At 49.9% G+C, this 15532-nt stretch overlaps 1 protein-coding gene across 1 annotated transcript; it reads right to left on the bottom strand.

Annotated features, from left to right (window-relative positions):
- Positions 1-248: 248 nt before the first annotated feature.
- Positions 249-12375, bottom strand: LOC104535030 (coronin-1C). Its single transcript, XM_010185979.1, has 11 exons — positions 12360-12375; positions 12220-12253; positions 11676-11823; positions 5512-5641; positions 4171-4352; positions 3528-3647; positions 2847-2951; positions 2320-2465; positions 1669-1726; positions 1332-1577; positions 249-743 (listed from the first exon to the last, which is right to left on the bottom strand). Exons 1-11 carry the CDS (start codon positions 12373-12375, stop codon positions 624-626), a joined length of 1305 nt encoding a protein of 434 aa, XP_010184281.1. The 3' UTR covers positions 249-623.
- Positions 12376-15532: the final 3157 nt, after the last annotated feature.

The following is a 15532-nucleotide window of genomic DNA, read 5'->3' as shown; positions in this document are numbered from 1 at the left end:
CTGGGGACACGTGAGGAAAGGCAGCTCCTGTGATCTCCGAGGAAAGGAAACCCATCTGATCGTTCCAAACTGGGGATTTATACAAAATACAGCTGCGGTTTTGTTCTCCGAACAGTGGAAACACCCACCAGGCGCACACACACCCACACCCGCCCCCCCCCAACGCCGTGCTGTCCCTCTGAATGTAAAACACAAACACTGCAAAGTGGCAAATAAGAAAAATAAAAAGCGACTTTTTTTCTGGGTTTTTTTTTTTGGCAACTTTAAAAAAAAAAATGGTTAAGAACAATGTGGCATTGGTCCCTAAATCTAGAAAAAAAAAAGATATTTGGGCACAACATTGAAAAGTCAGAATGGATTTGTTTTCGAGAATTTGTAACATCTGGAGAACAAAAAAAAAAAAGGTGTAAAAGTAGCACTTATTCTCTTTGACTCGTTTGACACAGTCACGGAAATTCATTAAAACATCAGGAGGAGAAAAAAAAAAAATATCTTTCACTAAAAAGCTTGGCTTTTAATCATCGGCTCTCGCTGACGTGAATTTGGGAGAACAGGAAAGCTCGTACTGGAATGCTGCGCGCTGCCGAACTGGGGGAACTGGAATGTGCCTGTGCTGGCCCCGCTCAGTCCGCGATCTTTGCCATCTGCTGCTCCAGCTTGGAAATGCGCTCGTCTTGGTTGGTGATCGTGTCTTTTATAGATTTCAGCTCTTTCAAAATCTCATCCAATTTGGCTTCGTTTTGCTGGAAGACAAGACCAGACCCACGGTTGGACTCCATCATCCTAAAGGTCTTTTCCAACCAAACAGCTGTACAATTTGCGAGCGCAGAACGCGCCTGGGATGGGCACCGTGGCATTGCTGATGCTCGGGGCATGGCCCAGCGCCTCCAGAAGCAGCAGTGCCTGCTCCAAGGCCACACAGGACCAAGATCTTTAACAGCATTTAAGGACCTATCTGATTGACAGCCATCGCTTACATTACTATACCCCCCACTTTCAGACTTGTACAACCTCCTTCTGGACCTGCCCGGGCTGGGGTTCACTTGTCCCAAAGTCTGTGCTGGGTTTTACACAAAAGGGAGGTGCACAGCAGCTCTCCCAGGCAGGCAGGTGGCTGGGACCAGCAAGCCAAGCTGCCTCTGGTGCCACAATCCCCAATCATCTTCCACAGCTACACAAACCTCACCTGGAACACCCCAACTCCCGCACCACCTCAACCCCAGGTCTCTCAGTCCCCAGGTACTCAAACCAGACACGCTTAAGCTTTGTTATAGCTATTTCTGGAGATGCAGCACCCTGGTAATCCCCAAAACCCTGTGGGTTGTACTCACGGTGTTTGAGGCATCGGCTGCTTTCTTTGGAGCATTTATGAGATCGCTCTTCTTGTTGGCGGCAGGCTTGTTGTCCAGTATGTTCTTCTTGACCACCTTCAGGTCCCTGTTCTTGCCCGGAATGTACCCATGCTTCAAGGAGATGAGAAGGGGGTCGGCGTTCTTCCCCTCAAACCACTCCTCCGCCTCCAGGGCTGCTTCAGGGCCGGCTGTATCGGGGTACAGGTCATCCTGGAAGAGGTCCGACTGCAAGCCAGAAGAGATGAATTGGTCAAGTGCTTTGGGGCTGGAGGGCACCAGCAGGCTCCAAACCGCACAAGCAGGAGGTGGTGCTCACCTTTCGAGGAACCGTCATGATGATGGGCTCACATTTCCTCTCGTGAAGCTTGAAGAACCTTTGAAGGAAAGGGAAAAGGCACGATTTAGGCATGAGGACAGGCAACGACGCGTGGAGGCGGCCTCGGTTCTGCCGCTCACGCACATCGCTTGCAGGTCCCAACCAACGCTGCAGAAGCAACGGTGAGGCACAGAGGCCTTTCCAGCTGCTGGGTCCTACACCCAGGAGCAGGGTCCTACACTTAGGAGCAGGGTCCTACACTTAGGAGCAGGGTCCTACACCCAGCAGCAGGGTCCTACACTTAGGAGCAGGGTCCTACACCCAGCAGCTGGGTCCTACCCTTAGGAGCAGGGTCCTACACCCAGCAGCAGGGTCCTACACTTAGGAGCAGGGTCCTACACCCAGCAGCAGGGTCCTACCCTTAGGAGCAGGGTCCTACACCCAGCAGCAGGGTCCTACACTTAGGAGCAGGGTCCTACACCCAGCAGCGGGGTCCTACACCCAGCAGCAGGGTCCTACACCCAGCAGCAGGGTCCTACACTTAGGAGCAGGGTCCTACGCCCAGGAGCAGAACTTCCCATTTCTGAGTAGTTGAGCTCACAATGGGGTGCATTACTGCGACACCCCCAAACCCGTCAGCCTCCCTCCTACCTGGCAATCTCACACTTGTTGACATCAAGGCCCCTCTTTGGCATGAACCCCATGCCTCGCTGCGGCTCTTTGCTGCTGAAGGTGTTGAGGTAGTGAACGTAGGGGGACTCGTCCGTGATCTCGAAGTAGCGAATGCTGCTGTCACCCTGCAAGAAATGCAGCCACAGGATCATTAAGGTTGATTCCCTGCAATTCTACTACACCACTTTAGAGCACTTAATGGCTCCAAATTGCTCTTAGAAAGGAGCACGTGATTCCAGTTTTCTATTATTTAACCCTGCAGAACAGCAGCGAGTGCTGCTGCACGCTCCATCATCTGCAAGCAGGAGGAAGATAACATCTAAAACGTACCTTCCCCCACGCTAACGAACAACCGCTCGGCTCGACACCAACACGAGATGTTTTGATGATGGTATCTGACTTGCTGCTTGATGAGCAGCTTTACTTAAGTAAATTAATCTCATACCAGAGATTCAAGAGGAGTCTCCCTCTAAACACACCCAGCCCTTCCCAAAGCTTCACTTTACCTTGCCACACAGGTAAATAATGTTGGTGTCCGGATCGTAGAATGGCAGCAGGACCCCATTGCTGGTGTCCATCTCGTGAAGGGCTATTGGCTCCTCCATGTTTTTCTGGAAATAAAAAAAATGCCAGTGATGTTAATGAAGAATGGAAAAGCTCGTGTTAACATGGATCTAAATTACTGACAGTTCTTGGTAGCCACTGAACACTCAGTGGTGTCCTCACCACCCTGAAGGCTCTGTGCGCCACAGTAACAAATGTAAATGTTCACGAGCTCATTCATTCCCCAAGGCCATTTTAACCACAAAATGCAGTAAAAGCAGGGCCCAAGAAAATTCACGATGCCAAGGGAAAGATGTGACAGCCGTGTTAGCGAGTGCCTTGTGCCGGCGTGATGGGATGGCTGCTGCCTCGCTCTGCATATAAACCACGCAGAACGCAGCGACCATCACAGAGCCGCTCTGCTCCGCGTCCACCTCAGACACTTCAAACCTCAGCTCCATCGCTGCTCTGGGCGAGGCAGGGATTGATACAAGAGAAATAGCTTCCTGTACTGAGTGAATATCCTAAAGAGCAGGCAGGAGGTGGAGGAGGGAACACGCTCAGGTGCACGAGCTATGAATTTGGTGAGCTCTGGGCTGGTACAGACATGCCGACAGCCAAGCGGTGAGGGGACAGGGCCATACCGGGTTCCAGAGGGCCAGCTGCCGCTCGCTCATGCGGCTGAAGCCGGTCGTGAAGATGTTTCCATCGGCGAGGAAAATGGCTCGCATGGGCCGGGCTCCCTCGTGGGTTTTCTCTTTCTCCTGCAAGAGATGCACAGTCAGTGGCTGGCGACAAACAGGAAAGCCCAGCGGGCAGTGGATTCTCTTCAACACCCAACTGTCGCTGCTCGCTGCCTGAGAGAAGAAACCCATTACTAAAGTACAAAAGAAGCAGTCGCTCCTGGCTCCTCTCAGCTTTGCCCATCAGACTCTTATGAGGTTGAGGGAAGACTTCTTTGCAAGCTACCACACGTACGCAGCCTGCTAAATCTCCGCTTTGCATACGCAACTTCAGAGCTGTAATTATACAAAAGGATTAGATGTGGAATTACACTCCTGCAGGTTTTAAAACTGAGCCCTAAAATCCTAGTTCAAACACTAATCCCAGTAAACCCAGACAAATCCTTCAACCACTGCTATCCCTCCTGTAATTTTTTCCTCGCTTTGAAAAACACAACTAAACGCTGTGTATATCCCAGGCAAGAAGGTTCTTCCTCTCAGAGCTCCTGCTAACTCGCTACTAGAATGAAACCCAGTCACTCCTTTAATGCTCATGCAAACTTACAGCAACGATTTCTTGTTTCCTGGGGTCAATAATGCGAACTTTCTTGTCTTTGGAAGCTGTACAGATGAGGCTGCCGTTGCGATTCCAGCTCACGTTGTAAATCATATCCACGTGCATGTCATCCAAGTTGATGAGGGCTTCACCTGTTCCCACGTTCCAGATGATGATCGCGTTATCGCAGCCTAAACCAGAAAACAACAGCTAAAGTCACAAACACTGGCATATACAGGGGAGAAAAAAGCCAAGAGCAGGGGATAAGGAATAAAACCGCTGCGTCTCCAAAGCCTCAGGTGCTGCCTCCTAAACACGCTGTGTACCTGAGGCCCCAGGCAGTGCATCCTCACTCAGATCCACGCTCAGGGACCAAGCAGGCAGGGAAGGCACAAAACTCCTCCCTTAAAGTGTTGAGCACCTTCTGGGAGGTGCTGTAGCTGTCCCAAACAAAGGAGGTGGTTTGTGTTAGGGGATTGGGGCGCTGCTCTCACAAGACGAAGAAGAGAGCCCAGGATGAGATGACAGCAAAGCAGCAACAGGACTGGGGGAGCAGGGAAGGGAGGAGAAGCACAATGTGTGACTGAGCAACTTCTCCTAAGGCTCCGGAGGGGAGAAAACATGGAACGAGGCAAAAGACAACCATCACTTCCTGCTTCCAAAGGGCACAAAAGACATCCCAAATCAGTTTGTGGTCACCAGGTCACCCTGGAGACTGCAATGACCCGACAGCATCCCTTCTCCTCCGTGTTTCTTACAGGTAATGCTGGACACACACAGCTGTGCAGGAGTCTGCAAAGCTACCCAAGATCAAAAACCTTCTCCTTTTGTACGCTCTCGCACTGAGTTTCATTATGGTAACTGCCATAAGGTCTGCAACTCCAAGCATTTTTTTGGGGGAAACCAGATCAAAACCCAACTGGTACCTTCACAGGCATCTCTATCCACAGAGAACACACAGCTCATCTCAGGGTCCAGCTGAAAGCAGAAACCGTTGGGCCTTGTATAAAAGTGTAAGAAAACAGGGATGAGGTGAGTGCAGATGCAAAGAGCTGTCAGTGAATGAAACCTGCAGATCAAATAAAGCCTGGAACCATTTTAATACTGCAATTCATGCCTCCAGACAATTTCCTGCCTCTTGTCCCTGCAAACTGAAGATAATAAAAGGCCAAGATAAGGAGGGGGCTGTGAGCCACGTGCCCCAGTGTTTTCAGGCACTACCATCAGTCTTGTGATTCACTGAGCAGCCCGGAGAGGACAAGAAGGGAAAGGACCCAATGAGCCCTTCTCCAAAATACCCGGTGTGCAAGCGAAACGCGAGGGAGCGGCACTGAGCCCGCCGTGCCGTACCTGCGCTGAGCAGCACGTTGCGCGCCGTCGGGTGCCACGCCACGATGCCGACCCTCTTGGAGTGGCCTTCCAACACCACCACCGGCTCCGTCAGGGACAGCGTGAGCCCGTTCTCGGGAATCTGCCACACCTGCAAAGGGGGAAGGAAAGGTGGTCACGCCAAGGGCCGTCCTCTCTCAAGAGTGCGCCTTGGCAGAAATCCGAGTGGTCACTTCTGGGTATAAATGGGAAGAGAAAATCGGGAGGGAAGCATTCCCAGACACCAATAAAATTTGGCTGGGCTGGTTTTTAATGTCCTTCCCTGCCAGCACAAACTAGCAGCTACTCATGCTGCATCTAGAGACCCGTCCGTGTCAGACACTGCCTGAGAAGGACTCAGAAAAATGTGCCTTGCAGCTCAAATTCCATCTGAACAAGCTGCTGCCTCCCCAGATTCTGCTTGTCCCTCGCAGGGATGTGATTGCAGCAATTCTCCCTTTAGAAATCCTGGCAATTAGTTTTCCCAGCACGGTCAGAGCCTCCTCTCAGATGCCATTTAGCTGGGGAGGTACAGCCTGGCGCTGGCAAAGGTGAAAGCAGCCCCAGCGAACAGGCACGAACGCAGCGAGCCGGCTCGGTTACACAACCCTCCTGGTGCTGGCATCTGCGGGAAAGCGCCACCAGGAGGAGGAGGAGCAGATCCCTAAGGATCTCCAAGCGCAGAAATCCCAGCTGCAGCCTCACAGCTGCTTTTGGCACCATCTGCAACTGGCAGGGACCAGGGATGGGAGAGACAAAACCCATCACCCCCTGCCCCAGGGCAGGACCAGCGCCACCAAAACTATTCCTGCAATCCAGCCTCGGACAATTGGCTTTGAACTCAGTTTGACCTACATAATTAATCAAAAACTTAAACAGCGAGCCCATTAGCCAGCCATTCTAGCTGCCCATAGATAGGTGGCAGCATCAGAGCGCATTTGCTTCGCCCGCTATTGTTTGCTTTTTCAGAGGGAGCAGATGCGACCCCAGCAGATTTCTGAAGCGATGCGGACGAAGACGCGTGAGGGCGATGGGTTTCTGCCTAATCCCGGCTTCTCCCTCCTCGCAGGGGTGGCTGCTGCTCAGATACAAACCTCGGAGATGCACAAATTCGCAGTGCCTACCAGCTCACCTCTACTTAACCCTAAAATTACTGCATTTTTCACCGGCGCAGCTCTTGGCACCATCAACCAACAGCACCCCAGGAGGAACAGGCACACAAATTCCTCTGCAAAGGTTGAAAATCCCTTTCTCCTGCCTGATGGAACAGCGCTAGGTGACAGAAACCCAGGATTTAAGCACATTTTAAAAATCAGGCTGCAAACCTGAGCTGGAAAAGCAGGATGTGGTCCTGCTCGCTTACTCCAATTCCTTACTCCAGGGCCTTGAGGAGCTCTCAAAAATGGCAAACTTTGATGAACACGGATGGTTTTTCCCCCTTGAGATACATACTGAATCACAGAATCACAGAATCGCTCAGTTGGAAAAGCCCTCTGAGATCATCACGTCCAACCGTTCCTGTCTACCCACTAAACCATATCCTTAAGTACCTCATCTACCCGCTCCTTAAACACATCCAGGGATGGTGACTCCACCACCTCCCTGGGCAGCCTGTGCCAGCTTCTGACGACCCTCTCAGTACAGAACTTCCTCCTTATCTCTAACCTGAATCTCCCTTGGCACAGCTTGGTGCCGTTTCCCCTTGTTCTATCCCCCATCACCTGGGAGAAGAGCCCAGCACCCACCTCTCTACAACCTCCCTTGAGGCAGTTGTAGGTGGTGATGAGGTCTCCCTCTGCGATACAGTGACCTGCCCCGACTCACTCAGCCTCATCCTATTTGTGGGGGAAGCTTCAAAAATTGAATTTATTCACCAAAGAACCAGGGGCGGTGTGAGCTCAGCTTCATCACAAAGTTAACTTGCACACCAGAAAACTCCAGGACCACATTAAAACGTGTGCAGGGGGTGGGAAAGGGAGACATCAGAGGGAAGATACCAATGAAAAGGATTTTTCAAAGCCTCTGGAGCACAGGGGTTTTTTTTATTTTAAGGGAAAGCCCCTATAGTTTACAGCAGCTGCAGAGCAGTGTAATCCTCTGCAGATTACAGAAACTATTGACCTAATAATCCTGCTTGGTATTGCAAAAATAAGAGGAAAAAAAAAGGCAGGAGTGTCAAGGTCAGGGCATCCTCCCCAGCGCCCCAGCCCACTCATTCCTGCACGGGGTGGGGTGCGCGGCTGCAGCGTGGGATGAAATCCCATGCGGGGGTAAATTAAGGCACTTTTTGGATGCAGGGCCCAGGCTGCTGAAGGTGAGGACTCAGCTCAAAAAAGAAACCTTAAAATACCACAAGATCCATTGGGTACCAGGAGCGATTTGCCAGCTCTCCCACTTGTGAGGGGGTTCTGGTTTTTGGGGTTTATTTTAGTGAACGCGGCCGGTTTGTTTGCGATGGAGGAAGTGAAGTCACACCACGGCAGTGCGGAGAGGTTTGGGTCTCATTCGGGAGGGGGAAGGTTTTGCACAAACAGCACGTGAGGGGGAAAATAAAGCCAATTTTGCAGCGCTTTACAGAGAACCAAAACCTCTCTCTTCTCCTGGCTCTGCACCAACCTGCAATTTCTAGAAGCAACAAATTCCTAATCCACATTACCTGAGGAAATGAAGGGGTTTGAGTCCTGGGTCGCCCATTGCAAGGGCTCTGGTTTAATTTTTAAAACAGTTTGCTCAGTCAAACAGGCTCTGCACGGCCGGTCCACCCAAACTCGTTAGCATTCACCTCCTGATGAAGCTAATTTTCCGTATACAAGAAGGGCCATCTGATACCATCTGCAAACCTCTCTATCATCAAACATTTTCCAGCTGAATTAAAAATCCTGCAGTACATTGCAGTCACTCAGCACAACATCAGGCGCGAACATTTAAGCAACGCCTTATTTGCTGGCACAAGAAAGCAACTATTCAATAAGAACAGCAGAGGAGGTCGTCGAAGGTACCTGCACGCCACAGCGTGGTAAAGGCAGGCTTTCTGAGAGCAACTTCTGCAAAAGAAGAGAGACATTCAACAAATCTGGGTTTGTATTTATATGGTTTTGAAAGGGCCAAATTAACCTTCCCTGTGCGACACAAAGGCTGCAGGCAGCCCAAAGTTGTGGCCCTCTGCATCCCACGGACATCTCAATGATCTTCCCTCCACACGTATCCAGTTGGTGTTGGTGAGATCTTTTGTGGCAGAGGGTAGGATCCCAAATCCTTGAGTGCTGAGGCACACATGAGCTTCAAAATCATACGGTACTTTTTTAACAGCAGCTCTGAAAGCCACATGATTTCCTCTACCCATCACTTTTTCTCATTTCACGTCGGCCAACGCAGAGTTCAGAGCTGCTGAACAGCCACATATCCATTAAAGATGAGTTTACTCAGTGACAGGCTGTGCAGGAAGCAGGACTCCAACATCTCTACTGGAGAAACCCAAAGAAAACAGGATGCTAAAATTTTGCCAGGACAAAAAGGCAATTAAAAATGGGAAGGTTCATCAGTTCATCCAGTTTGTTTCCAAGCAGCCCAGGCCAGGGTTGTTCTTTACATACCCCAGCTCTGTGCAGTCCAGGTAACGGCTGTCCCAAACGATTTGGGATGCATCCTCAAGGGTGGATTCAGAAGTTGTTCATGCTGAGGGTGGTGGGACACAGGAACAGGGTGTGCAGGGAGCTGCCCCATCCCTGGAGATGTCCAAGGCCAGGCTGGACAGGCTCTGAGCAGCCTGACCCAGGTGAAGATGTCCCATGGCAGGGGTTGGACTGGGTAACCCTTACCCATGGCAGGGTAACCCTTAAAGGCCTCTTCCAACCCAAACCATTCTGCAGTCCAGTACTGTCCCATCAGAAGTTGTGATGCTTAACAGGAGATTCACCTTACGTCTTCAGTCCTCTTTGCTTTCTTTCCTCAGCTCTTCAGACCTCCAGCACCCAACATCTCCCACACCATGAACCACACACGTGTTGAACCCCTGTCCCATGGAGCTCGTTTTGGGCTCAGATCCTCACAGTTTGTGTCTGCAACAGGAGCATTTGGACAACTCGCAATCAAACACTGCTGGCTTTTTCTACATAATCCAATCCCTCTGGAGCCTCACAACATACTTCTCATTGCACTCGGATTAGAGACTTATTTGGCCTCCACAAAGGCAGCCTTGGACCTCAGCTTCACCCGCTGCTGTTGATGCTCATGTTTCAGAGACCGCTTCTTGCGACTCAAAGCCCTGCTGGATCCTGGTTTCTGGAGGAAAATTCCTTCAAAGCCCAGTCCTAGCCCAGTAGCGAACGTTACAAAAGCAGAAGCTTGTTGTTTGGTTTCACATTAAATATAGCGCATTTTGTTAACATGCTTCAGCTTCCAAGACCGAGAGATCAACAGGCAAGAGCTGTCCCAGGAAAAGCCTCTCAGGATGAATCCCCTCCCAAACATTTTAACGCTGAACAGAAGCAAAGGAATTTATCTGACATGATCTATAATAAGGTTTCAATATAACATTCAGCCTACAGCATTTCTAAATATGGCCAAAGATCACTGGAGTTATTTGGCATTATTTCATCTCGCAAGGATTTTCCTTCGCTCCTCGCGCCGTGTTTGCATGCACAGGATTCCACGTCCATTGCGGAGCAAGGTCGGCCGTTGTTCTCCCTGGCTGAGGGAAGAGAGGTCTTGGGACCAAGGGTGGCAGGTGCAGAATTTGGATTATTTTTTATTTATTTACTAAAAACATAACTTTTTGGCATATACTCACAGCCTGTGGATAGAGGAAGAAATTAAATTAATTCCCCAGGGCTTGGTTTTGGGGCCTGTCCTGTTTAACATCTTTATCAATGATCTGGATGAGGGGATTGAGTGCTCCCTCAGCAAGTTTGCAGATGACACTGAGTTGGGAGGGAGTGTTGATCTGCCTGAGAGTAGGAAGGCTCTGCAGAGGGACCTGGATGGGCTGAATCCATGCGCTGAGGCCACTTGGATGAGCTTCAACAAGGCCAAGTGCCGGGTCCTGCACTTTGGGTGCAATAACCCCATGGACACTACAGGCTTGGGGATGAGTGGCTGGAGCTGTCAGGCAGAAAAGGACTTGTGGTGTTGGTGGACAGCAATGCCCATGAGCCAGCAATGTGCCCTTGAGCCAAGAAGGCCAACGCCATCCTGGGGTGGATGAGAAGGGGTGGTTGTAGGGCAGAGAGGTTCTCCTGCCCCTCTGCTCTGCCCTGCTCACACCACAGCTGCAATCTTGTGTCCAGTGCTGGGCCCTCAGCTCAAGGACAGGAACTGCTTGAAAGAGTCCAGCAGGGCCACAAAGATGCTGGAGGGAGTGGAGCATCTCCTGCTGAGGCCCAGGCTGCCCAGAGAGGTTGTGGAGCCTCCTTCTCTGGAGACACCCAAAGCCCTGGCCATGTTCCTGTGTGACTGCTCTGGTGATCCTGCTCTGGCAGGGGTTGCACTGGGGGAGCTTTTGAGGTCACTTCCAACTCCTCATATTCTGTGATAAACCATTACCCTTAAGGGCTGAAGCAATTAGGAAACCAGATAGGCTTGTTCCTTGTCCCCTTCCAATCCCCATCCCTTCCCACCACATGCCACTGCATCCATGAGGATGTTTGAGGTAAGGAACCACCTCAGTCTTCTGGAAAGCTCTACAAATCAAAACGAATCACCTGTGACTGGCGCTTTCTGCTTCTTCCTCTTCCCAACCATCAGCCATATCCCCAAAGGAAGAGAAAATGGAAAAGCAGCAGAAGACAACGCCAGGTAGACACAGGCCAAGGCCATTACTCCAAATGCCACCTCGGTGCTGAAGGAATTCTCTGTCTGACCTTCTCCAACATAACATGAGAAGAAACTGCCAGCTGTGAGAGCCCAAATTCTGCTGATACTCAGGTAATAAAGCTCGCTCTGCTCTTCTTGCTCCAAGTTTTAGCTAGGTCCTGCAGCCAAGATAGTATCATTTCTGAAGCTGAGACAAAACGTGCCCTGCAGAATGCCCATGGCCCCATCAGCCCTCGGTGCTGGAACAGGAGATCTCTTTAGAAACACAAGCGTTGTCCGCAGCAGCGTTTTGAGCGTGAAGCAAACCCCACAGAAGCCAAATTAAACAGACTCACCATGACAGTGCAGTCCTCGGAGCCGCTGGCGATGACCTGGTCGTTATGAGGACACCAGTCGATGTCCAGCACCGGTCCCGTGTGGCCGCACACCGTTGGGTAGGACTTGTCAATTCTGCCTGTCTGGAGGTAGGAAATAAGAGGAAAGCTGTAAGGCACAGACAGCACAGCTGGGAGGGGAGGAAGATGCTTCCTCATCCTCCACTAACCCTTTCAGTATTCACATTTCCATGGCATTTGAACCATCTCAGGGAACAAAACAGCAGCTCTTCTCCAGCACCGACGAGCTGGAAACTCCTGGTGGTGCACAGAAAGGGTCCAGAGGTTCAGCTCTGAGGGCTCTGCTCCCCCTCGCATGCAGGGATGCTTTGCTGCCCATATTTTAGCATTTGCTGCAATGCCGCCCCTCCATCCATCCCAAATGTTTTAGAAGAGGGCTCTGCCTGCCCAGTGAAGCTCTGGTTTGGTCTGCGCTTCCCAGCAGCAGCTAAAGATAACCGAGCTAGAATTTTAATTGAAGGGTGCTGCTGGTCACTGGACTCACCAAGTCCGCTTGTTTTCATCACAGAAGTATTTTGCTTAGACAGGAAGTTTTCAGGACATAGCTGTGCAGGGTAAAACACTGGTTGTAGGGATGAATACTGCTGACACAGATGGCCACTGCCACCCGCCCCGGATCCGTACCTGCCTCCATGGCCATGGTGCTGCCAAACTGGAGCTCGCTACCCAAACTTCCCAGGTAAAAAGCAAATGAGACATTTCCACTTGAACAGAGACAAATGTGGCAATGCCAACACAGAAGACACCAACTTTGCCAATTGAGTCTGTATTTTGTTGATGAAAACAAAGTTATCCTGAAGCACCTGAACCCCCAAACTGCTGATGCACCCAATAGCCCAGCTTCTCTGCGTGAAAGGAAATGAAGCGAAACATCATTATTCCTCGTGGTCAACGGGAGAAGAAAGGCAGGAGGGAAGAGATTTGGGGTGGGGTCATCTTCTTTTGTCATTAAACATGCAGAAGAAATGGTTGGCATTTCACATCTGCCATTTGGTGATGACATTCCCCAAATTTGGGGTTTACATCTCACCATATACCCATCTCCACGCAGAAGGGTGCTCCTGCTCATTGCTTCCTTACATACAAAGGCTCAGTTCTGGGCCCCTCAGTTCAAGAAGGACAGGGAACTGCTGGAGAGAGTCCAGCGTAGGGCTACAAAGATGATCAAGGGAGTGGAGCATCTCCCTTATGTGGAAAGGCTGAGGGAGCTGGGGCTCTTTAGTTTGGAGAAGGGGAGACCTCATTCATGTTTATAAATATTTAAAGGGTGAGTGTCACGAGGATGGAGCCAGGCTCTTCTCGGTGACAAACAATGACAAGACAAGGGGTAATGGGCACAAACTGGAACACAGGAGGTTCCACTTCAATTGGAGAAGAAACTTCTTCTCAGTGAGGGTGACAGAGCCCTGGCCCAGGCTGCCCAGAGAGGTTGTGGAGTCTCCTTCTCTGCAGACATTCAAAACCCGCCTGGACGCCTTCCTGTGTAACCTCATCTGGGTGTTCCTGCTCCGGCAGGGGGATTGGACTGGATGAGCTTTGGAGGTCCCTTCCAATCCCTAACGGTCTGGGATTCTGTGAATAACGCTGGATGCTGCCTCTTGAGGACCGCTGGCCTGAAGAGCTCCACCAGCAACACAGCAAGACATGGATCCAAACAGACCAAGTGACAGGAACAAAGCAATCGCTATTTCCTATATGGCCAAATTTAGGTTTCAAAGGAAAATTTTAAAAAAGACTGTCTCGGTGATTTGGAAATGATTAAGTTATAAGTTTTTTTGTTATTATTACAAGTGAAAAGATGAAAAGCCATAAACCAGGCATTCAGAAATGAAAGGCTGTGTAATCCCTCCTGGATGCCACAATGGGAAACAGGATTTTAAAAAATGGACACGCTGAACCACCGTGCACAGTCCATCCATTCTAATTTACCTAATTAAAACAGAGCCGTGCAGAGCGTATGCGCACGGACACATTTCAGAAGCCGCATTACAGGCTGAATACAAACAGAGACCTAAATCAAAAGGGAAAACACTAAATACTGCGAGATGTCAGTGCGTACCTGTTCTCGCCCCCAGGCAGGGCTCAGGGTAATCCTCCAAGAGCAGCCCCTGGTAATTATTTGCAGGCTGCACGAGCGCTTGTCAGTTTAGTTTAGAGTTTGTACAGGAATTTATTACCGGAGGGAGAATTAAGAAAAAAAACTAAAATTCAATTTGAATGAATTAAAGCACAAACTTCACCTTTCGGTTTTGATCACGATGAACCCGAGCAGCAGGCGCAGGAGCTGCGACAGCCAGCGGGGACCAGGCAACGCCACCGCCTGCTTTTCATCACTAAAACCCAAATCTGCCTGCTTTTCATCACCTAAAACCCCTATTTTTTAAGCCAGCTACCTCCATCTGTATCGAGAAGAAACTGCAGGTGCACAAATGGGACGTTAAGCCAAACTGAGCAGAAATCTTTGGACCGTGTTACAGGTGAAGCGCGCCCTTTTCCTGCCCGATAGTGACACAGGAAAACCATTTCTAAGGAGGCGACAGAGTAAGGATGGGGAAAATGAGATGCTATTCAGAAGCCGTGGGGGGGATGCAATCATTCAAGCAAATTGGTATTTATTCACAAAAATTTACAAAACGAGGAGAGTACAAACAAGAGAAAGAGCCTGGCGGCGTTGACTGCATGGGACGACCACCTCAGCAGCTCACCAGAGTCCATTAATAGCAAAAATAGCTGTGAAAACAGCAAAACGAGAATGAATAAGGATGTCAGTGGACAGAAGGGCCATAAAAGCCTTTTTACTGGCCCAAAAGGCTGTGGCGCTGGTCACAGCGTGGTCTGGGGAGCAGCAGCTCTCAGAGAAGCTGCTGCCTTGGAGGCAGGACACAAACCCATCCCCACGGCGCAGGGGAAACCACGGCGCTTTCCTGAACACGTAACGAAAAGCAAGAGCCCTCCTCGGCAATGCTTCTAAACGCACTTCATTTCCTCAATTGTAGGAAATAAACCCACACGTTTATTAGAAAATAATGTATAAGAATAACGTCTAAGCCAGTTTTGCAAACATTCTCAGCGTAGGCCGCACCGGGGGCTCCCTCCTCCCATGAGGGATCCTCTGTATGGAGCAGGGGACCCCCATTCCTGGCATGGTGCGGGTCTGGCTGCGCAGGAAAGAGCTTTAAAAACAGCACTGAGGGGGGCTTTGCCAAAAAGGAAGCCTGAAGTAGGGTATTAAAAACCACCAGGCTGTAAAATCACCAAATTCAACGTTTCTAAACACAATTCCTTCTAAAATAAACCCCACCTCTGCCACCAGAACACCACCAGGATGGCAGCTTCGCTACCAGATGGGTGCATTTTCGTGCTACATTAATGCTCCCAGGTTTGGGGCTTGCTTTGTTTACTTGTAAAATGTAATCTTTTAATTAGTTAAAGGATTTAAAAAATAAATCGCAGGCGCTGATACACAGCTTAAAATTAACTCGGTACGACCTCAAGAAATTAAATCCTTCTCATAATCCATGAGGGCTCTGGTTGAGTAACACATCACAGTAACAGCTTCTGAAACTTGGAGTTGTAGTTTTTCCTCAAAAGTTAGCCCAAAAAGGTGAATTTGAGGATTAGCACTGTTATATTTGAAGATTAGTATTGATTATTAGCACTGGATGGCGTTGACTAGAAGCACGCTCGATATTCAGGTCCTTCAACAGGTGGTAAGGTCAGCTTAAATCAAATTAATTCATTTGGTGAATTAACTTGAATTAATTTATTTGAGCCAGCAATGTGCCCTTGAGCCAAGA

The sequence above is a fragment of the Mesitornis unicolor genome, unplaced genomic scaffold (assembly GCF_000695765.1).
Source record: "Mesitornis unicolor isolate BGI_N332 unplaced genomic scaffold, ASM69576v1 scaffold19556, whole genome shotgun sequence".
Taxonomy (NCBI): domain Eukaryota; kingdom Metazoa; phylum Chordata; class Aves; order Mesitornithiformes; family Mesitornithidae; genus Mesitornis; species Mesitornis unicolor.
This window is presented reverse-complemented; position numbering and strand designations above follow the sequence as displayed.